This window comes from Pyrus communis, chromosome 9 (assembly GCF_963583255.1).
Source record: "Pyrus communis chromosome 9, drPyrComm1.1, whole genome shotgun sequence".
NCBI classification, from domain to species: Eukaryota; Viridiplantae; Streptophyta; class Magnoliopsida; order Rosales; family Rosaceae; genus Pyrus; species Pyrus communis.
This window is the reverse complement of record NC_084811.1, coordinates 2,760,854-2,784,469: the sequence shown is the minus strand read 5'-3', so window position 1 is coordinate 2,784,469 and position 23,616 is coordinate 2,760,854. Positions and strand designations below refer to the sequence as shown.

At 36.2% G+C, this 23,616-nt stretch overlaps 1 protein-coding gene and 1 pseudogene across 2 annotated transcripts; one reads left to right on the top strand and one right to left on the bottom strand.

The window, feature by feature from the left end:
• Positions 1 to 7,483: 7,483 nt before the first annotated feature.
• LOC137746046 (uncharacterized) lies at positions 7,484 to 12,399 on the bottom strand. Of its 2 annotated transcripts, XM_068486098.1 has the most exons (4): positions 12,290 to 12,399; positions 12,079 to 12,124; positions 10,578 to 11,414; positions 7,484 to 9,934 (listed from the first exon to the last, which is right to left on the bottom strand). In XM_068486098.1, exons 2-4 carry the CDS (start codon positions 12,082 to 12,084, stop codon positions 7,973 to 7,975), a joined length of 2,805 nt encoding a protein of 934 aa, XP_068342199.1. In that variant the 5' UTR covers positions 12,085 to 12,124; positions 12,290 to 12,399; the 3' UTR covers positions 7,484 to 7,972. The 2 variants fall into 2 exon arrangements, with proteins under 2 accessions (XP_068342199.1, XP_068342198.1); XM_068486097.1 differs by lacking the exons at positions 12,079 to 12,124; positions 12,290 to 12,399 and having other exon boundaries at positions 10,578 to 11,562.
• A 3,009-nt stretch (positions 12,400 to 15,408) lies between these two features.
• Positions 15,409 to 18,006, top strand: LOC137745477 (uncharacterized; annotated as a pseudogene).
• Positions 18,007 to 23,616: the final 5,610 nt, after the last annotated feature.

Sequence of the window (23,616 nt, the reverse complement as noted above, 5' to 3'; positions counted from 1 at the left end):
TGGCCTGGTTGTTTTTAAAAAAAATTAAGTCAGCTTTGCTGCGCGCAGAGCAGAACCAGGCAGACCACTGAAGACGAAGAGCAATGGTAGCAGAACCGGTGGGTTTTCCGACAGGGGAGGGGCAAAATCAGCACTCTAGTCTTGTTTTTCCGGCTAGGGGAGTGGCAGCTGCCATTCCTCGCCCTCACGTGGCTTCGCCACTGTCGATGTATGAATGTTGTGGTCGTGTTTGCAGTGGTTAGATGTTGTCTTCGATTTATGTGTTGAGTTTGTGGTCTCGTTTTTCAACGATGACTTTTTGTGGTCTCGCTCTATTGGGATGATTTTATGTGACCTTGCATTTATACGATGACCTATGCGGACGCCGATATAAGTCTTGCATCTATCGTGTTTTTGTAACAGATTTGTATTAATGACGTTTTGTATGGTTAGGACAGTGTTTATGGTAACCGTATAGGGGTTTACTATTGCTTGTTTTACTGTGCAAATTTACTCCATATCAATTTCTCGGTCACTAGAGCTTATGTACCCAATTAACAACCTCTATAATTATTTGTGAAGTTTAATGAAATATCACCCTGCCGTTTCGTTTCAAAAATCAGCGTATAAGCTTTTATTTTATGTACGTTGTTCAATGCTAACTATATCGTTTTGACACATCCTGTCTCACAATATTAGAGTCATCATGCCATGAAAATTGCTCTATATTTGTTCATGTGTTGTACGTTACCGACTTCCAGTTTCAGGTTACGTTATCAACATGTCGATGTCAGTTACAGTTAAACAGTTACAGACTTTGGTATTCCTACGCAAGAGCTAGCCCGAAAGGAAAATAATTAAAGAGGATTATATTCATTATATTATTTGCTTGGCTTAAACTAACAATAATATAATTCTAATGATCTGATTAATTAGCTAGCGGTCGGGACGTAGCTACCTAGCTAGCTTGTCTTATATATGTAGGGTTTGTAGTTCAATTCGGATTTATCACTAATCAAGTATTAATATTCTATACAGAAACAAATATTGTATTAGTTAGTACGTGCGTGTGATTACAGCTATCTAGCTAGTCAAATTACGTGTTTGTAAATATATACTAAATAATGTATGATTATATGGTTGTAATCTTAAGTGCAATGTAACCATATATATATATATGTCCAAACGGTCTCTGTCAAACTAACTCTCCGCCAACTGTGGAGTTTTTTAACGTAACGGTCACACTGTTAAGTGATATTTTTATTTCTTGTGTTATAAACTTATAATACAAAGTGATGAGATAGTTAATATAGTTGATATTTCATTAATCTAAGACATAATATTATGAATAAATATGTTATAACACAAGTAAACTGATAAAAGTACGTGACGGTAGTTTTATATGGTCTACATGACAGTGTTGTATGGTCATACGGAAAAACCCAAATGAACACAAATACAGGACGACTGAAGCAACGATAATCACACATGGTTGAGGTATAAAATACTATTGTCCATATCAATAAGATACTGCATATACTATACGTCTTGCATTTTGTAGTCTTATTGCTCAACAGCCTCTACTCTTACATATACACACATCGTCAATTACTATTCATGACGCAAAGCAAAACAATAATTAGGCTTCCACATACATATAGTAATATATACCTATATTTGTCGGACTCGTAACACACAACATTTAATTCTCATATCAAGACTTATTCTCTGTTCTCAAATCATAGGTCCCCTTAAAAAAAACTTAAAAACACCGATACTATGATCGAGTTGTATTTCTCTTCATTTGTAATTAAAATCTCTTAAATTAACTATTATTTGTAATTAGAATGCAAATCATTGTGTGGCATATCGTAAATCTCTCACCGCTTTAAAAATATTATTATACTAGAAAATATAAATAACTAAATAAACTTGTAATATTGGTCCATATAAGTGGAGGCATATGCATGCATTTACCTCAGTTAAACTTTCCATCGCCCATGTCAATACTGATCCGCAATCATTGGGGCAAAAGGTCGATCCATCGAATTTTTAGTCAAGATTCGTGGTTATTGGAGCTAGTAAAAGCAAAAATAGTTGAGAAGATTCGTAGCTATATATTAGATTTAAAATGATGAACATTCATACACGTAGACTTAGATAAAAGTGATTAATCATTAGTTGTACACTTACAGAAAATCATTTGGAATGGTTACCGACTGACCGCCATTTTTATTTGAATAAAGACTAGTTTTTCCCGATCCCATAAATAATATAAAAGGGACCAATTAATGTATTAAAAATAGCTTGTTCTTAGGAGCTTCTAATTTAGCAAGTGAATGAATTTAGCTATCAACTAGGTAAGCAAAACTTGAAGATTAGGAACTGTTTTTAAGTTGACATTGACCCATGCACGTTCGCCATTTTACAGAGAAATGATGCGCTTGTTGGAAAGGGATCCTCTCCGGATCCCTTCCACCAAGTTAAGGAATTCAAGCTTTTGAAATGTGATCCAACAGGGACCCCTTTAAAGTTATAGTAACTTTAGTTGTTAGATCAAATTTCAAGGGTCCGGATTCCTTAACTTGGTGGATTTGGTGGAAGGGATCCGAAGAGGATCCCTTTCCGTGTTTGTTCTTGTCGCTCAACTCGCTTTTGCCTATCCAAAGCCAAAATATATAAAAGTATGCGTAAAGAGAAAAAACTATGTGAAATTTATTTCTCTTTTAAATATTTTGGAACTCGTTTAGAAGTGCTTTTAAAATGACTGAAAATGTTTTTAGTGAAAATGATTTTGAAATTAATCCTTAGTAAAACCCAAGTAATCCTGAAAAAGAAAACACTTTAACTACTTTGTATAAAAAGCACATATATGGTAATTCTTTCAAAAATCACTTAAAATGCTTTTAAAACCCAAAATCAATTTCACCAATAAATGCTTTTAAAACTCAAAATCTATTTCACTAAAAACATTTTCTTCATTTTAAAAGTACTTTCAAACGATCTTTTTATAGTTTATATATTTTCAAATAAATTGGCCATTGAAAATTCATAAAAGGTCTTGGTAGCCCTTCCAAAAGCGAAAAAAAAAAATTATTCACTTTCTAGCTTTTTTTGTTATTGGGATCGGGGTAATAGTTGGAAATCTACTTTCAAAACAGAACCCAAGATTTTGCTGTCTCATTTCGGGATGAATTAGAAAGTGGGGTGTCATCAAATCATCAAATCATCAAATCATGAATCAAAAGGCCAAAAGGTTTTCATCCATGGAATGAGATCCACTTTGAGTCTTTATGTTTGAAGTATGCGGACTGATACATTCCCACCGTTCAAGAGAAAAGAAAATGATCTAAGTCGTTTAAGTTTTTGGGTTTTTGTGATGTGGGTTAATATGATGAGTTAATAGAAGTTGTACGATTGAAATTGAGTGGTCTAAATCTCTCAAATTGAGTGGTCTAAACACAAAGAACCATAATAGATCTCAAATTCTCAATCCTTCATCTACAATGGTTGGTAGAATCATAGAACAAGAGATTGCTTTGCCCTACGACATTTACGATGATCATTTAGTCTTGCGGCTTTTGTATTTACTTTTTTAGACGAAATTCTTTGTTCAAATTCCATAAACGAAAATGGTTGAATTAATAAACAAGAATGAAAAATTTCTTGATGGTAGACAATTAGCTAGGATATATAAGAAACAAGACACGAGTCTATTAGATGGATAGTGATGTGAAAACTCGGGAAGAATATCTTGCAAAGCTAAAGATCCCAAGAACATGCTAAAATTAACATATTTGCCAAAAACAAATATATTAGTATTTTAAACTAGGAAGGTGCATGCATGGGCCCGAAGTACCGAAGTTACTTACAAGCATCGTCGATCGACTCGATCTGAGTCATTCTCTTCTTTTATCTCCTGTCGTCCTTGAATTTTTGGCAAAATGTTGACATTTTGTTCTCAGTTAGAGAGAATGTCACGCTTTTTTTAATTTTTGACGTATAGGGAAATTCTGAATCAAAATTATTGATTGTGATTGATTTTGATTTTACTAATTCTCTATTTGTGAATTAAGTTGATTATATTTTCTTAATTATTGGCGCCAAAGGTGTCCCATTAGCGCCAAAATGTGTGGCCAAAGATGAAAGATGCATCATTTTTTCTTTTCAAAACCCAACTTTTTGATGAAAAGAAGAAAAACACGTAAAATGATTACAGGAAAGTTCCCAGGCAATAGGGCATATAGGTCCAACTCAACATTATAAGACCATCTCCAATCCTGAAAATTTAAGTTAGAAAAGTTTAAGTCATAACCCATAAATTGTTGGAAAATATTAGTATTTATGTTTATTTTAATTTTGGGTTTTGCTTGTTAGTTTAGGAATTGAGCCTAGCCCATCCGAGTTAGGGTTTCTTAAGTTTAGTTCTCTATAAATATTGCTTGTAATATAGTTTGAAAATCAAGTTACTCATGATGTAGCTTTTGGTGTCTTGTAGCTGTTTCAGCATTCTTGTTTGTTTAATAAATTCTTATTATTTTGTAATTTTTATTGTCACTCACATTGATATTCAACTTGGTATCAGAGCAGGTTCTGTGCCCTTGCTTCTTCTTGGTCACTTTGTTTATTTTTTTATTTTTTATTTTTATTTTTTGTCTTTGGATATCCGGTATTGAAAGTCGTGGTAGTCTGGAAAAAAAAAAAAAAAAAAAGGGTTGTCATTGTTCATCGTTCGTTCTTGTCCTGTACTCTAGCATCTGACCTGCATCCCTAGAAATCTCACACCAGCGGGTTTTTTGAGTTTCTGCGCTTGTTCACTGGAGTTCTGCAATTGCTAGCAAAGAAGAAAAAAACAGGAAAAGAAAAGAGGAGAGAAAAAACGAAAAAAAAAAAATAGCGGTTTGTTTTTTAGAGGCCCACACGGGCATGAAAGAAATATTGGTGGTTTGGTTGTTTTTAAGGCCGACATGGGTGACTTGAGAAGGTGGTTGTTTGGCTTGTATTGGGAAGACCCTTTTTGCAACAATCGCTCGAGTGTTTGAACTGGTGATCACTCGAGTGACGTTGTGTACACGGTAAACTGGATTTTTTGTTGGTTTATTCGGAAGTTCGCAATTGGCACCGGGAAAGTTTGCACTAGCATTGGTATTTGTCTTCCACTGGCACTGGCATTAGCATTAACATGGGAATCTTGCACGGGCATTGGCATTAGCATGGGAATCTTGCACTTGCACCAATGGAATTTCGTATTGAAATTGGCATTGGAAGTTAGCATAATAAAGCTTGCATCCACATTGTCCGTTGGCAAACTCATGTTGTGTACAGCCATGAGTTTGATGGGTGTGTTGGAAAATATTAGTATTTATGTTTCTTTTAGTATTTGGGTTTTGCTTGTTAGTTTTGGAATTGAGCCTAGCCCATCCGAGTTATGGTTTTTTAGGTTTTGGTTCTCTATTAATATTGATTGTAATTTAGTTTGAGAAGTAAGTTACTCACAATGTAGCTCTTGGAGTTTTGTAGCTGTTTTGGCATTCTTGTTTGTTTAATAAAATTCTAATTATTTTGTAATTTCTATCGTCACGCACTCTGATATTCAACTGAAACTGCTTTTTTCATCCAATGTTTATGGCTTAAATTTTAGCCCGAGAGTATTAAATTATGATTTTAGTCTTTTTTTTTTTTGGTAACTTTTTGAAAATAAAATTTTTGTAGATTTTTCTAATTTATTTTCATGAACATTTTAACTTAAAAATATTTAAATTCTAATAAATAATTAAAAATCATACAAATACATAGGTATTTATAAAGTTTTATGTGAGATTTGACTTAAATAAATTCTTTAAATTATTTTAGACGTTTGATTTAATTTTGGGTCATCAAATTTATTTTATTTTATTTTTTTAACATTAGATTTGATCTCATTTGATCACAACCATTGAATTATAGGTAAAAAACAAAAAAATGTTTGAAATATGACAGTTTGGTGGGTCCAAAATAATTTAAGCCACACTAATATTTGGGGAAAATCTAGCCCAAAAATATACTTTTTGTCCAAGACTTATTTTAGCCCAATGGTTGGAGATGGTTTGGGGGAGGGGGTTTGAAATTTTATATTTTAAGTTTTATCCCATGAATTGGAGATAGTCTAAAGAAACCAATATGCAAATTGGAATTAAGTATGGACCATTTTTTTGTTTTACAAGCGATATTCTACCTTAAACTAATCTAAATTGTGAGAAGAGAGCTTCAACTCGATCAAATACATACGAGCAGTGGCGAATGTACATTGGGACCAAGTGAAGGTCTTCCGATGACTCAAACTAATCTAAATTGTGAGAAGAGAGATTCGAACTCGATCAAATACATACGAGCAGTGGCGTTTGTACATTGGGACCAAGTGAAGGTCTTCCGATGACTCTTCGAATGTTTGGTACTGATCCCTTTTGTGCCTATCAAGTGTTTGATATAATATCTGCTAGGCATATCTTGACAAGTTGCGTCGAAAACACTCGATAAATTCTCTCGATATCACTCATCATATTGAATCGGCTTATGTCAATATTTGTTTACATGTGCGCAACATGATTTGGCTAATGACAATAAGCTCGCCAAAGTGTTCGACAAAATTACTCAGTGAATAAATTGAATTTGTTTTGCACGCTTCTATCTAAAAAACTTGTATTTTAACATTGGGACTCCTGAAGGTCCGAGCCCTAGATCCATCACTGCATAAGAGGAGCATATTCGCTTTAGCTAATGTATTATGTAACTATACCCACGTATGGAGGAACCAAATATATATTTTTCTGTTCTTTGGTACGAGTAGGAAAAAGTATAAATTTTTCCAATTAACATGACAAAACCGTGTTTATACAAAAACATGTAATCCAGTATCCTGTTAGATAGGGCTTTGTGTTTCTACATATACGTTCTATGTTTAAAACCCCCTCCCAATATGTTCACACTCTTCTGCCTCCCCTTAATATTAGTTTTTATTTTTTATTTTTAAGCAAAGGGTAATCACTATAGTCAACGAAATTATAGCAACGGTCAAATGGGTCAACTAATAAGGCATTTCAATCTAAGCAGGCCCATGTTTGGAAGCCATCTAATATTTGAAGGCTTGAAGCCCTAACATACAAGACCCAACAGACCAAAGCCTATTTCAAGCCCTAAACATTTAAGGCCCAAAGACTAACCAAATGACTTATAACATCAAGGTTTTGAAAGCAAATGCAAAACCCACTTCCATTTGATATGTCACGTTGGGGCCAATGACACATTAACGGCTGAAGCCACCGTCTTGTGTCTAGGCGACTAACCTTAGCATTTCTCATGTGTGGAATCAGGTGTGCTGGGCAAGAAATATGATATAACAGGACAACCAAAGGACTAGGGAATAGAAACCAAATTATAGGGCACAAAATAGCAGTGAGATTATGAGATGTTCTATATAGGATATAGAACTAACTTTCTATCAACAAAAAAAAGGGCCCACCAAACCTTAAAACCCTGCTGAAATAGAAAAAGTGCCAACAAAAAGGTCATCAAAACCAGCCTCGGATCTTTTTCTGAATACATGTTTAACTTACAACCATGATGAGTTCATAAGAGATTATTAGAAATTAAAGTTCTGTTCATCATGTCAGACTATATTATCTATGCAAACCCACTAACTAAACAGTTTTGGAAGAAACTTGAACAGCAAGTGACCCCTTGAAACAGTCATCCATAGCTCAGACGAGAAATTTCTTAGTTACCCCAAAAACCATGAATAGCCATCAAAAGTGCTGTCAAATTCGCCTAGTTTAATCTCCTATCATTGAATTTTCGAAAATATTTGACAATATTCTTGTCCATCTGGAAGACTTCACAGTTACTACTTTGTGCAGTTTTGAAACCACTTAACAAATCAAAAGAGAGATTAGTACCTTACCAGGGTTAATTCTTCCGAAAATCACAACTTCAAGATGACATGAGTCTTCAAACACACCTAGAGGCTAGTTGGCCACTTTTCTCCAGTTTGATCAAGAGGTTTGCTATCCGTATCTTTGCTAACATTCAAACCTTCGTTCACCTCGCTTTCTTCTGAAGCCACAATTCCACTAACAGTATCAGCATGGCTTGAAGTTACCCTGACTCTCTTCCGGGCCTTGCGGGAGGGTCTTGAGACTTGATTTTCCCCAAGGATATCTTCTGAGCTGTTTTTTCTCTTTTTAATGCCTAATAACCCGTCTGCAAGAGCTTCCAATGCTCTAGCTGTTAGCGGTCGGTTTCTTGTGCTTTGCCTCCTGGAGATCATGTTAAAGGTACTCAAAGTGTCTACAACATGTGCTTCACTTGATGGGAGGCACAGGCTGTCTACATTTGTTTCCAAGTTGACCACAACAACTTTTTCACTGTTTCTACTGTCCATCAAATCCTGATGTAAGTTTAGGATGGATGATTCCTGGTCTTGATGATTCTCATTCTTCTCATGCGACATGCGCTCACCTGAACAATTCCCACCATGAGTTTCAGAACTACTCTCCTTTACTGGACTACCTTCAGCAAGAGAAGCAATTGATGGCTCCCTTTCAAGAGGACCCGCTAGAGAAACAACAAGCTCGCCTGCATCTAGAGAATTCAATGGGCCATGGGATCCCACTTGTTCTGACTGCAAACCTTGAGAGCTACTGTTGACGAGGCAACCTGTTTCTGACTTAGCACAAGCAGCTAATCGTCGGCGTTTGGGGAGAGAACCTACAGAATTTGAATGTCTATGTTTCTCTTTCCGACTAAACTTATGTAATGTAGTCCTCTTCGGCTTCTTGTCATCAGACATCCCCTTTTTTTTATTCGGGTGGCCTTCCATTTTTTCTGTAGAATCTGAGCTATTTTTTACTTCCATTTGGTTTGTACCACCAATATCAGATATATCCCTACGGCAGTTGTCGCTGAAATTATTCACTTCACCATCCAATGAAATATCAGCAGCATCAGGCTTATGCTTGCCCAGTAAATCCGCAAACGAATTTTCTTCAGTTTCTCGTAAAAGACCAGTTGACTTAGAAAAACTTTCAAACACAGTTGGCGAGCATCTCAGTTCTGTAACTGTTGATGATTTTCCTCTATGAACTAGACTGGTATCGACAATTGTGAACCTCTTACGCTTCAGGTGCTTGGCCATATTGGTTTTACTGTTCAATTGCATTTCAACAGTATCATTTCCATGTCCATTTAATTTATTCTCACAAGAGTCCCCTTCATTTTCTCTTGAACAATTGGGTTGTTCCGAATTACTTTGGAGTTCAACTGGTGAGTATTTCAGTTCCACTATGCCACGTGATTTTGCTCCATGGACCAAACTGGTATCGACAACAGTGAACTGCATGCGGTTTGGTTTGCTAGTAACGACCCTTGGTTTGAGGTAGCAATGGCGTTGATGATTAGATAGATCATCCTGGTCTGATGTCGCCTCTGGAACAAGTTCTTCTTCACCTTGAAGCTGAATAAGTTCTGGTTCAGATGCCACTTTGTTCAGAACATCACTAACAGAATCAAAATACTGATCTCCCCTTGTCAATTTTCTTCTTTTGAACTTCTTTATGCCAGGCATAAGAAAAACCAAAGAAAATGTAGGTTGCTCAGAATGCCATCCATTTGCTAGCAAACGCGGCCAAACAGCCTCCCAAAAGATATCGTTAGATCGCCCTTTGCTCAACCGAACTCCTCCAGTCAAATATTTAATTATTTCACAGAATGTAAGAGAACTAAACGCTTTGCAAGCTGGTAATTTTGGACAAGCTGGAAGCTCCTGATTGTTCTTTCCAGGTTCCAGGGCAAAGCCTGTGAGATCTTCTTTCCCCTTCCCAATTCCTATAGCTTCCACGAGGACACGAATGCCAACAGTGGACTTTAAGAAGGATACATATTCTTCTAGAGACGTTGTCCCCTCTGCAAATAATTTGTAACCCTGCTAATAACAGATCACAGGAGAAACGAGGAGTGAGAATCATAACATTTAGCTCTCAGATAGATAAAGAATATTCAAGCTACAGCGACATTCATAGGAGCGTTTGTAATCCATTTCTCAATCTGAGCTAAGAATATGTTATACAAGAATCAATCTATTCCGAACCATGAAATATTATGCATCTCACTTGTAACAAGAGAACGTCAACATTGTTATTAATTGTCATTGTTAATAGAGAACTATTGAACTGAGGAAAACAAACTTCCATGAATAAAATTCAGCACTAAATACGTTAACTCTCAATTCTGTTGCTATATAACAACTCTCCTATCACCCTTTAAAGAGCAAGAAAAAGTGAATGAACAATACGAAAGAAGAGAGACTGGAGCGGTGAAGCCATGGGAGTACAAAACGGTATCAACATGCATTAAGTGCACTGTCAAACAAAATATACTTTTCTGGAATCTACAGCATAATAGCAAGGTTTCCTTTTCGACTTCATTGCAAGATGAAAAAAGAAATGATGGTAAATTTCAGTGACATACAACAAGTATGTACACTATTATAATTATTGATCCTATTAAATTATGTTCCAGGGCAAAAAAATATCACATATATACTTAAATAGCGAATCATGAAGTACCTCTGATAAAGATTTTTGAGATTCTTCTGAGACATGAGGAATTATACGAGATAACAGCTCCCGTTGCCTCCACCCTGTGAAAATTTTCTCCCCGAGTATACATTTCTTTCTTCTACTTTTCCGGCACTCTGACCATCTGCGGTATGCATCAGACCTATAAAACTTCCCATAATAAAATGACAGTATTTCTCCCATGGCTTTGTTCTCCATGAATCTCTTCACCTGGTAAAAGCTCTTCCCGAAAATGTATAAACCCAGAAGAAAGCCATCCACTTCAGCATCACTCCAAGCGCTTCTTGATGAACCGGGAACTGGGTAACAGCACTTGCTTCTCAGCGACTGATTCGCATTCTCTTCCACCACCATCAGCTCAATATTTTCTGCTTTTGATTCATCTACCTCGTCCAACCCAAATAACAAGGGTGCAACTTTGAGTTTTGAACTTTTCTTCCTCAGTCTAGTAGGATCCTTTTTTCTCTTTCTAGCTTCCTTAGAACTCTTTCCATTAACCACATTATCAGGGTTAATTGGAGATTCCAGCCTGTGATCTTCAATGTTATTCACTTCGTCAGAATATACAATTGGTACGGGCAAACCAACTAGAAAGTAATGGGAACCATCAACAACTTTTGAATGAGCGGGATTAGTCAAAAGCTTATACTGCTCAGCGTCCATAGTCATGGAAGGGATTTCCACTTGGTACGCATCACCAACTCGGGGAGCCACCTGCTGCTCTCCGAACATATTGCTTATGTCAGGACTACCTGGATCAAATAAATGCTGAACAGATGTCTCTTCGATGCAATTACCAACATCATCTGGCTGATCTGATTCCATCTGCCAAAGTTTATAGAAACATAACAATAAACACTTAGGATTGGAAAAAGGCATTAAACCTTCACCATGAAACCTTCAGCATACTGCATTGGGTTTTATTTGTCACTATCATCATCTCTCCCGAAGCCAACGCGGTCTATTAATTATAAACTTGGGGATGCAGATCCTAACGAAAAATGAAACCCAAATAAAGATATCTACAAAGAGAAAACGACCCCTGAATGAAAAAAAAAAAAACACATAAAAGCAGATAATTTCAAGATCACCAAACCAAATTCAGATAACCAACCTAGATCTATATCGATAAAGGACACAACAACAAATGCTATCAAGCATGTCGAAACAATCGACACAACAGTTTCACGAAAACAAAAGCCAACAAATAACGAAAATCAAACGTGTACAGCACTCTCTGAGACAAAAACGCAGAAGCTTATGCAAATTGCAACCAAAATATTACAAATTTACAGCCAAAGCAAATAGCATTCAAACCAAACTTTCATAGCCAAACCCTGATCGGATTCTTGTATTAACCCACAAAATTTAGCTCATATAAAACTCCAGAAAAATGCAAACAATAACAACAAGCAGAGAGTTGTTTCACAAGCGTTACAAACAGTATGCAAAAGAGTATTTAGAGAGAGAGAATTCAGTAGTGGCTAACCTCCATGGAAGAGCTTGAAGTCAAGAACCCACGTGAAAAACAAGACCTGCGCAAATGGGTTTTCGCGTTAAGCTTTGATTCACATCTATTACCAAACTTTACTATAATATCAAACACATCGACAAAAAAGTAGAGGAAATAAATAAGAACAAACCAAACACAGCCTTAAGAGTTAAGAGAGAGAAAGAGACAGGAGAGAGCGAGAGAGTACCTGGTTCAAAAGAGATAAACTTTCGTATGGGTTCGCAGAGATGAATTCACAGGCTCTGAAGGGAAGGACAGAGTGGAGAAGTGAGAACCAGAAAAATCAAAGTATCGTTTGGTGTTTGCATAGAGAGGAAGGAAGGCTTTATAGGCTAGGAGGAGGAGGAGAATATGTATGTCTCGTGTCAACAAAGAGTTTTCATGAAAAAATAAATGAAAAATAAAAAATAAAGACTCCAAAAATCCAATTGACAAATCAAACACTTCATTTTAAGTTGTCGCCAATGACTATTCGGCCCAGCAACACCAATATTTTCATTATCGGTTAAAAAGAAGATTTGAGTGTGAATCTCATGAAAACTTTAAGTTGTCGCCAATGACTATATGGTTCATTACAGTCAATATTTTCATTGTGTTAAACAAGATATCTGAGTATTATATTTGTCGTATGAACCTAAAAAAGTAAAAACGGATAAGATTTGAGCAAACTAGCGTAAATGGGAAATTACAACGTTGTCCCTTCGTGATTTGACCAAAATACTCAAATTATGAAGCCTTATGAGATAAAAGAAATTACAACTTTTTCTGTGTCCTCATAATACTCAAATTTCGTTAGATATGTTTTCTTTGTTATTAGTGGAAAGTGGAGATTTGAACTTATAACCTCTTACAAGGTTGAGAAAAAAAACACCGTCGAACACAAGCACTAGTTGAACAACATTAACTCAATCTAAAAGTGCTCATTTAACAAGTGAAAGAAAAAAAATTATGACCAATATAATATCTGGGTTTAAATCTAGTGAATTTGTTGAGTTTAAACCAAAAAAAAAAAAATCTCATGAGTTTGTTGAGTTTAAACAAAAAAAAAAAGGATAATCTTCGAGCAAACTTGTGTAAATGAGGACTGAGAAATTACATAATTATCCCTTTATAATTTGATTGAAAAACTCAAATTATGACGCTTTCTTTAAAATAAAAAAAATAAATTAGGACTTATTCGTGTCCTCCTAAATACTCGACTCTCATACGAACATTAGCCATTGTATAAATTATTTTAAACAACCTTAAGTCGATCTTATGGAAATACCCATTTAGCAATCGAAAGTGAAAAAATATTAAGACCAAAAGTAATAGAGGTGAAAGAAATGCCAGAAAAATATTGATAATATCGGCAAGATAGAAAGGATATTATTGCTTTTTTATGTTCGAATTTTCTTATTGTAGCATGAATTGATCACAAATTTTTCAAATTTATAATAAAAAATATCAAAAATTTATTGATTTTTTTTATTCTGTTGGACAGGGTTGCAAACTCTGAACGTAGTTTGCTCTTGGTCATTACTTCACACTTACCCTCACCCCTAAACTAACCCAAGTGACATCTTGTCACTACAATTTTATATCATTGGAAGTGTCTAAAAGATAAGATGCATGCTTAAAGGTTGGTGTAAAAGTTGAGTAGTGAAACATGCAAAATGTTTATCTTCAAGTGCATGATGTGTTGGCAATTACATGATACTTTTGGATGCTGAAAAGTAGACACGTTTGTGTGCCAAGTATATATGAAACATTGGCTACAAACTCATATGTATGCAAATCATGTAAAACCTAGAACCTACCTTATAAATCTTGTTCCATCACTTAAAAAAACGACATGAAAAAGCTTATCGAGATATACTTCGGATCGTTTCTTTTCCCTACCAAGTGTCTCAAAATTTTCATCTTTGAAATGTGACCAGATTTAAGTCTCACGTGAATAAGTTTGATCTTCTTGTTAATTTTTATATTTGAAATGCGAGAAAATTTAACTGTTCACACACTTATTTTTATCTTTTACATATTTGTTAATTTTGTCATTTGATCTTCTTCAGTTCATTCGATCAGACGACCAAACATTAAGAGGAGTGTGTGAGAAATAAAAATAGGTGTAGATAGCAACATCCTAACATTAAAGGGAGTGGTTATTGAGACTTCAAATTTTGTCACATTTTGTCAAATATTTATGTGATATGCACTAAAGTTGAGTTAATTGTTCGACCAGATGAAACGTCGAATAGCGTAATAATTTGTATCGAGGTTCTCTCCTGCGCAGTTTTTACATGAGTGAATGGTTAAAATTTAACTAGCTGAAATTTAGTTAAATCTCAACTGTTCACTCATGAAAAAAAAATGTGCAGGTGAGCAAAACTCATAACTTGTAACTTCTAAGATTTGTCTTTTTAAATTCTTCACATTGCCAAAACTTATTGATGCCAAATAGTGTCATGTAAAAGAATAACAGCTGCTAACTTATTGTGAGGCTAAGTCTATTCCTCATCTTTAATGTAACAGCTAAACTAATAGTCCAATGGATAAAATGTTTAATAATGTAAATAAAAATCAAATTTTGAAGAACAAAAGCCAAAATATTTACCCTAAATCATGAGAAATTGTTTAGGGCGCTGGAAACACAGTCTGATACACTAGGTGTTACAAAACAAGTGAATGGATATTTGAAAAAAAAAAAAAAAAGTCCAACCACTTGTATCATGATACTTGGTATAACAATATCAGACCGTATTACCAACCCATGAAAAAAGTTTCTCCTAAACCAAAGGAAGGCAAAATATAATGCGATATGCATTTATCTTACCCTACCAAAAACACAAATAAATTCAAATTCGAAAAATATCATCCCATAGCACGATAACTTCGTCAACCGTTTTACTGTTAGGTCACACGACAGCTACAGTAATATTCCGATCTCGGTAAACACCAGTGCATGTGATAAAACGACGTCACGTTTCCCTCCTCTCCCGCCATTTTAGGGTTCTCGCCCTCCATCCATCACATGGAAATTAAACAGGCCCAAATCGGGTTGACCCGGCACACAGCTACCATCCAACTGGTCACCGCTGTTCTTCTTTCAGCTCCAAATTTGTAAAGTCAACTCCTTTTTTAATATATTAAACAACCAAGTGTGCAGAAGATTTAGTAATTAATTATATATATTTTTTTTTTTGGCCTGAATTTAATTATATAAATTGATTTCTGATCAGGGTTCTTCTTCTGGAGATTCGTGCTTCAATGCCTGTTGAGTAAGAAGAATGCTGCTAAATAAATTAAATAACAAAAAGGGAATAAATAATGGGGAGTTTTGTGGATTTTGTGAGTTGGGTAAGCTTGAAAAATACGAATTTACAGCTCTTAATGCTCAATTGGGAAGTGTATTATTTGGAGTAAATTTGAAGTATTACTAAAAGATTCAATCTTTTTTATCTTTCAGATATTGGGTTTAGAAGATATGTTAAGTTTATGCACAGGAAGATTGATTTGGCTTCAGTTTGATCATGGAGATTCTTCATCTGAGTAAGTTTAAATTTGGAAATTTTTTATTTAATTTATGGTTAAGTGGGTTGTTTTCAGCTTCATTTGCTACGTTTCTTTTGTTAAATGTTGTTTGGATGCTGGGAAAATATGAGGGAAAAGAAAGTTTAAAATGTTTTAACTTGTGTTTGATGTTTTGGCTTCAGTTTGATATATGTTCCTGGAGATTATGGTTGTGGTTCTGTTTAAATTTCGGTTATTTATTTCAGTTATGGTTTGAGTAGCTTACTTTCAGCTTCATTTGGCTATCTTTCTTTTGTTAGATGTTGTTTGGATGCTGAGAAAATCTGAGGAAATGAAAGGAAATTCTGAGTCTTTTAACTTGTGTTTGATGTTATGGCTTTTGGGAATGAAATGTAGAAGGTTTAGAACTAATGGAAATTGGCTCTTCTGTGAAATTTTAGAGAAAATTTGGCTTTTCCTTTGTTATAAATTATTTTCAGAGAAAATTCTTATGTTTTGCTTTTGTATTGTGAGAGAAAATTATAAATTGATGTAAAATCGAAGTTGCAAATGTTTGGCCTTGATTCATGTTGTTTGAAATTTACACATTTCTGAACCTTGGAGTTTCTGTGTTCTGGTTTTTACATTATATAAGACTGGATGCTCATCTTACGAATCGCAATCTGTTGTGAGTTCATACATTTTCTTGGTAAAATGATCCGTTGTTTTAATTGTGTAAGTTCGATTGTGGCTTGTGCTGAACATTTTATTTTCCGATCATTTTGTAATCACTATGATTTGTTTTTTCAACTAGGTTGAAAATCCGAAAAAAGGAAGTACAGAATTAGTGTTTGGTTAAAAGGAAAGTTGAGGTTTTGTGCTTTATTCAGGTGGTAAGGTGGTGTCATCCGAAATGTAGGCTGCGTAAATTAATGGGTTGGATTCAGATGCTATTGGGAGGCCTTGGTATAATTTTCAGCATATGCAGTCTGTTCAAGTTCTACTCTGCAGGCTTTTTCTTTCACAATGAAGACATATCCTGACAATTTACTGGCATCAAAGATGCGTACGAAGGTTTTGACATAAAAGCTTTGTCTGATCGAGTAGGGGAAGTTCTAAATAAACTAGAAAGCTTACAAGAAAAGCTCGAGTCAGCGGTGCAGCAAATTGAGAAGGACAAGGAGGCCTTGCATACAACTAACATTACTAAATTTGAGTACAGGAAGTATCTGGAGGAGAAAGTAATCAGGCCTCTTTATACCGCTCAAATTTCTCTGAGGCTGATTCGGTTACCTAAAGCCGAAGGTATTCACAACTCAATGATGAAAGAAGAGCCTTTGATTAACACTTTTGTGATCGAAGAGTTAAGGAAGTATATAACCCCAAAGGAGAGTAGAACCGGGAAGATTAGTATATACGGAATAGAGAGGATATATAATACAATTGGACATGCTTGTGTGTTGTACAAGAAAGAGTTGGAAGAGTACATGAGCTATGACATCGGGTCTTATTGCAACGATTATTGGAACTTAGCTAAGAAGCTGATGCTTAACGGTTGTGATCCTTTGCCCAGGAGGCGGTGCTTGACAAGGGCGTCCATGGTCTACCAGAAGCCTTACCCTATAAACGAGTCTCTGTGGAAACTTCCGGATGATAGAAATGTGCGGTGGAGCAATTATCATTGCAGGAACTTTGAGTGCTTGATGGAAAATAACACCAAGAGGGGCTATTCCAAGTGTGTTGGGTGCTTTGAAATGGAGAAGGAAAAGCTTAAATGGGTTACCAATAGCTCACTTACTGTAGATTTTCGGATCAGTGATGTTCTGGCTATTAAGCCTGGGGAGATGAGGATTGGTCTTGACTTTGGCATTGGCACAGGAACATTCGCTGCAAGGATGAGAGAACATAACGTTACAGTAGTCTCTACTGCTCTTAACCTCAGGGCGCCTTTCAACGAGATGATTGCACTGAGAGGTTTGGTTCCATTGTTGATAACATTGAATCAACGCCTACCGTTCTTTGACAACACAATGGACATGATTCACACCGCTGGATTGACCTGCAGCTGCTGGATTTTATCCTGTTTGATTGGGATCGAATTCTGAGGCCTGGCGGATTGTTATGGATTGACCGGTTCTTCTGTGTTAGAAAGGGTTTGGATGATTTCATGTACATGTTTCTGCAGCTGAGATACAAGCAACACAAGGGGGCTATTTCCCCCAAATCAAAGGATGAAGTCTACTTTTCTGCATTGTTGGAGAAACCTCCAAGAGCAATATGGTTACTGACATACATGTTTGTACTCAGAAACCATGAGGCTTTTTGTTTTCTTTTTGCAGTGAGAGGTTTGGTGATTTTAACGCTCGTCTTTTAGTCTCCTGCACTCCATTGTGATCGGCCAAAAGATTGCAAAATATTCGGGTTGAAATACATAAACTCTATGTACTAAAACCCCATGGAAAAAATAACATTGTTCTTAAGCACGGTAAAAGAAGAAAATACCCCTCTCTTACTGTTTGATTCCTCTTTATTTTTAAGCCGGTACAATAAAATGTCAAAAATGCCCTTTGAGTTCATGAGTTGTCGAAAAAGAGAATGACATCAAAGTGTACCCCTCCAATGTTGAGTTCTTTATGTAAGAGTCCGACGGCCAATGAGACTTTTGTATTCAAGTATCATGTACATAGACATCAAGTATTATATTTTAGGAAAACTAATAAAAACAAGTTTGAAAATTTTGAGTTTTAACGATAAGGACAAAATAAAGGGTAAAGTGAATAGTACCAGGATTGACTTTTTAGTGTAAAGATGTGGTTTTTCGTTAAAGTGAACAGTACCGCGAATTTTTTTGTTAAAACTCTCTTATATTTTATATGTAAACAGTACTATATATATAAATTTCGTGCGGTTTTCAATCGCACGCGATGCTGTAGGCATCCCTTGCTATTTGTGCCTGAATCCCTACTTTTACCTATGACCCCAAGCTAAGCGAGGCCCAAATACAAGCGTAGAATCCAGGCTAGAAAACACAGATGAAAACCCAATATTTAAAGGTCGGTAATGTTAGAAGACGACTGTCGATATCTGATGGTAAGATACCTATGGTCGGTATATCTTTGAAAGCTTAGACAGAGAGAATAAACAGACTCTTCGGGGGCTACTTAAGGCACTTTAGTGCAAATCAGAATGGGATTGTTGGATGTTGCTCAGTACTACTATAAATTAACAACCAAAAAGCACTACGTCGAACTTCAGCCCCTTTGAGTTGGCCGCAGAGTAACAGCCTCTGCTGAGCCTCTTAGCTCCTGGACTTATCAGTGCAGGCTTCAAACTAAATTGCAACCCATTTTTCAATCTCGTTTTGGGCTTGTTGATAACAAACCAAATCCCACATTTGAGCATAACATTTTGAAGAGGAGAAATTCTGAGGTCCAACAACCAAACACCAAAAGCACCCCTTATCCCACCATCTGTGATCTGTCATGCTAATTCTGACCCACCATTGACCTTACCCCCTCTAATAATCCTTCTGATCCGGCACGCGTACAAAAGACTTTCTCGTTGAAGAGTGTACCTATACTGATTGGTTTTATTTCTAATTTATCAAAGTTTTTTGTGCTACTTTCACACACTTTGGTCTAATAGGTGGTGGAATTGAAGACAGTATCAGTGCTTGACCTTTTAGTAGTGGATTCATGACCTTCTATTTAAAGTTTTGATACAATAAAGTAGGGCTGGGCATTTTAAAGAAAAAACCGATTGAACCGTCCGCACCGCGCAAACGGGTTTGGTTTTTTTATTTTTTTATGAGTGATTAAACCGAACCGCACTAACCTTAATTGGTTCCCAAAATTCTTAGGACGCGGTTAACCAAATCGACCTGCATATATTTATTTTTTAATCATAATTAATATGTATAGTAATATAAATGGTTAGTTACTTACGAGTGTTTCCACCACATGAAAACAAAACCTAATTAGTTTAAGAGTCCCCTTGGAGAAGAACAAGGGCACCATTTGGAGAACGCAGCAGCTACTGCTTTGGTGCTCTCCTTGGGCTGCTTCATTTGTGCTTTCCTTTGAGCAATCAATCATATTGGTGTTATGTTTTGTAACTTTTGGAAGAGAAATTTATTACGTATTTTCGTCTCCACATAAACCGAGAACCAATCCAAACCAACCCGCCACAGTTGGTTAATTGAATTAATTAGTTTTAGACCCAACTTGGTCGGTTTTGGTTGCAATTTTGGCCAAACCAACCCGCACCCACCCATACAATAAAGTTTACTATTGATCAAGACAATTGAACGAATCATGTAAGAGTATTGAGCGGAAGTCTTGATCGAATCATGTAAGAGTATTGAGCGGAAGGCCACACTAGGTCTCCATCAATAACAAGAGAACTATGTACTTAAAAACGAGAAAACCTCCAATTGCGAATCATTATTTTCATATAACTTTAGAGAGAATGTGTATACATATGTGGTCTTGTTAAAAAAACAGTAGAACATCATCACAAAAGGAAGTCATAAAAATATCCACTTGTCGGCTGGAATATTTGATCTAGCTAGAATATATAGTACATATATGTCTATTTTTGGCCGAGTAGGATTATCTCCAATCCAAATCCCCTCATCTTCTCCCCTTTCACTTTCTTCTTTGTCTTTCTCATTCTATAAAGAAAACAAAAGATATTGACGTAACTTAATCGTCACCGTTTAAATAAAAAAGGAAGAAAGCGGAGAATTTGAAGAAGGGACTCCATTTTTAGCTGGCTAGGTAGTAGCTAGGTATCCAATATCTGCTCCTGCTGGACATCAACAATAATATTTCTCTCTAAAGCAAGTCCAGAACTTTCCATGCAAAGGATTGACTGAAGAAGATTAAAAAGTACTTCTTCATTTCCCGTCTTAATCGAATGCCACCCATCAGATAGTAAGGTATAAAAGAGAAAGAAAGGAATCAAAACAAAGTCGGATTATGGCCTCCACAAAGAGGTAAGTACAAGATGTGTTTTATTCTTCTACGTTTGCAAGTCAATTAGTTAAGAGCATTTTTTCTTGTACTTGAAGTTCCGAGTACTTAGGATTTTTGTGTCATGGGTTGTGCCCACCCATCTCCATTTGTTTATTACCATATCACCAGTGCACCATACGTTTTTTTAGAACCTTGACGGTATGAGGAAATTTTATTGATATGAAAAAATGAAGTTATACTTATTCAGGGAGAACGTCAACCTTCCCCCTCTTAAATAAAATACAAAAAAAACAAAAGAATAAAAAAAGAAAAAGAAAGAAGGAACATAGGAACAAACTCCTCTACTTAATAGCCAAATAATTAATTTTTCAAAGCCTAGGTTTTCTTAATGGAATTGAAGAATCTTTTGTACAAGTTGGTTCGTATTTAATTCAAAGCATATATGCTTTATAGGCCTAACCCGATCTTATTTGTAAGCGAAGTTTTAGTTTGCTACTAACCAGTCTAATGGAGATCGGATATCTCGATTGATGAATAAACAATGGAATTATGTGGATCGTTAATGTAACATCCCACATCGACTAACGGAGAGGGGGTGATGTGCCTTATATGCACATGCCCACCTCCATATAGCACGAGGCTTTTTGGGAATTTACTGGCTTCAGAGTTCAGCGAGTTGGCGAGAGAGCAATCCCAGGATGGGTGACCCTTCTCGTGTGAGTTCTCAGAAACAAAACCGTGAGGGCGTGCTTGGGGCCCAAAGCGGACAATATCGTGCTACAGCAGAGCCGATCTGGGATGTGATAGAATGGTATTAGAGCCACTTTGCCGTTTGGTGTGAGTGTGCCGACGAGGACATCGGGCCCTTAAAGGAGGTGGATTGTAACATCCCACATCGACCAATAGAGAGGGGGTGATGTGCCTTATGTACATGCTCACCTCCATATAGCACAAGGCTTTTTGGGAACTCACTAGCTTCGGAGTTCATCGGAACTCACTAGCTTCGGAGTTCATCGGAACTCCGAAGTTAAGCGAGTTCGCGCGAGAGCAATCCTAGGATGGGTGACCCACTGGGAAGTTCTCATGTGAGTTCCCAGTAACAAAAACGAGTTCGCGCGAGAGCAATCCCAGGATTTTCAAGTCAAGCATGTTAGCTTTCAGGAAGTGTTTTGATATGTGTATGTACACTCTATGGACTCTTGTGATTGTTCATGGAGCATGTGAATTTTAGTGTTGGGTTATCCGAGGAATATGTATGGCACACGGGGACGTTAGGAGTCATGTGGTGAGCTACATTTTATGATGGATAACCAACACACGAAGAGATGATGTGATGTGGAATTACATGGTTAAAGCTTGATATTATTATCATATTTTATAGTATATGTAAAACGACACATTTGATTGGCATATTACATATTCTACTTATCAACGATGGTTGTTGCTTATCATCCTCACTTTTCATTTTACATGTGAGTTATTTGGCAAGACAAGGATTAGACGGGCTGAGATTGTGTTAGATATGAGATTTGAGAGTTATATTATTTTATGTACACTAGTAAGGAATTTTGGGTTATTTTTTCAAGAGAAGTTTTATATCGTGTTTATTTTAATTTCTCTTCTCACACAAGACTCAATGCTAATTTTCCACCGACCCCAGATCCGAGATGTGCCAAATACCATGTGGCCTTAGGCCCCATTTCTACTAGTGAGTTGGAGGATCGACCTGACCAAAACCTAACATACTTGCATCATTCACAGCTAAAATTAAGGAAATGCATTGCCTGTTTGTTACCAAATAGAGTGACAAACTCATTATTTAACCTAATGCATGAGCTAATCAAACACTAAGGTTTTTTTTTTTTAGGTAGGTTTTGGTAGGATCCATCCCTAAACGGCTAGACAAGAAACGTGCACAAACGCCATCCACTCAACTGATCAGGAGTACGAACTACAAGAACACTTTAGGATTAATTAATTTTAGATTAGTAAGAGAGATTAGAGGTTTGGTGGGGACCATTGTACTTTAAATCTTAGATTGGGCTTAAAGGCTTAAAACCACCGTCTACATATGTTGAAAACTACTTCTCTTTCTCAAATACGGCTTCAGATGCTACGGACTGATTAAAATATATATTGTAGAAATAATGTAAAGAATTAGTGGTTCTTTCTTGCTAATTAGATCAATTAGTTACTTAAAAGTCATCCTAAGCTCTATTTTGACCATCATATTATTTGGACAGGTTGGACTTTATTAGTAATACTTCATTAAAATTTGAAAATTTATTTTGATTAGTAGTTAAAAACAAATATTTTTCTTATTTTAATATAGAATAGTTAGGGTACGTATCATCAAATACTAAACCACTTATAGAATTAATTAATATTGGTGAATGACTTATGACGTCGACACATATGTACATACACACACATATACATAAACATCTATAAAAAAACAAGCGTGAATTCTGATCTAGAGCAATGTGTCTGTCTCAGAAGAGATCAAATTAACTCCTCCAAAATCTAATTGTATGGATCGATCAATCAACATGGTAGATCAGGAACAAGATGGAATGCTCCCAATTGCAAACGTGGGTCGAATCATGAAACAAATTCTTCCCCCAAGAGCCAAAATTTCCAGGGAAGCCAAACAAACAATGCAAGAATGTGCAACTGAGTTCCTAAGTTTTGTAACTGGCGAGGCTTCTGACTAGTGTCACAAGGAGAATCGCAAGACCGTCAATGGAGACGACATCTGCTGGGCTCTGAGTGCTCTAGGGTTTGATAACCATGCCCAGGCTACTACAAGGTACTTGCACAAATACAGGGAAGCTGAAAGAGACAAAGCTGCAGCTAACAACCAAAACACAGCACATATTAAAAGTCATGGAGGCCTGCAGGTAGCGCAGCAAAATCAAACTTCAAATCTGGAGTTTCTGGTGCTTGGGAAAGTTGACAACTCCCTTGTTACCAAGCCATGACCTTGATCAAGAATGCAGTTCCGATCGATGGGATCTGGGGCCAAATAAAGTTTCATTTGAAACTTAAA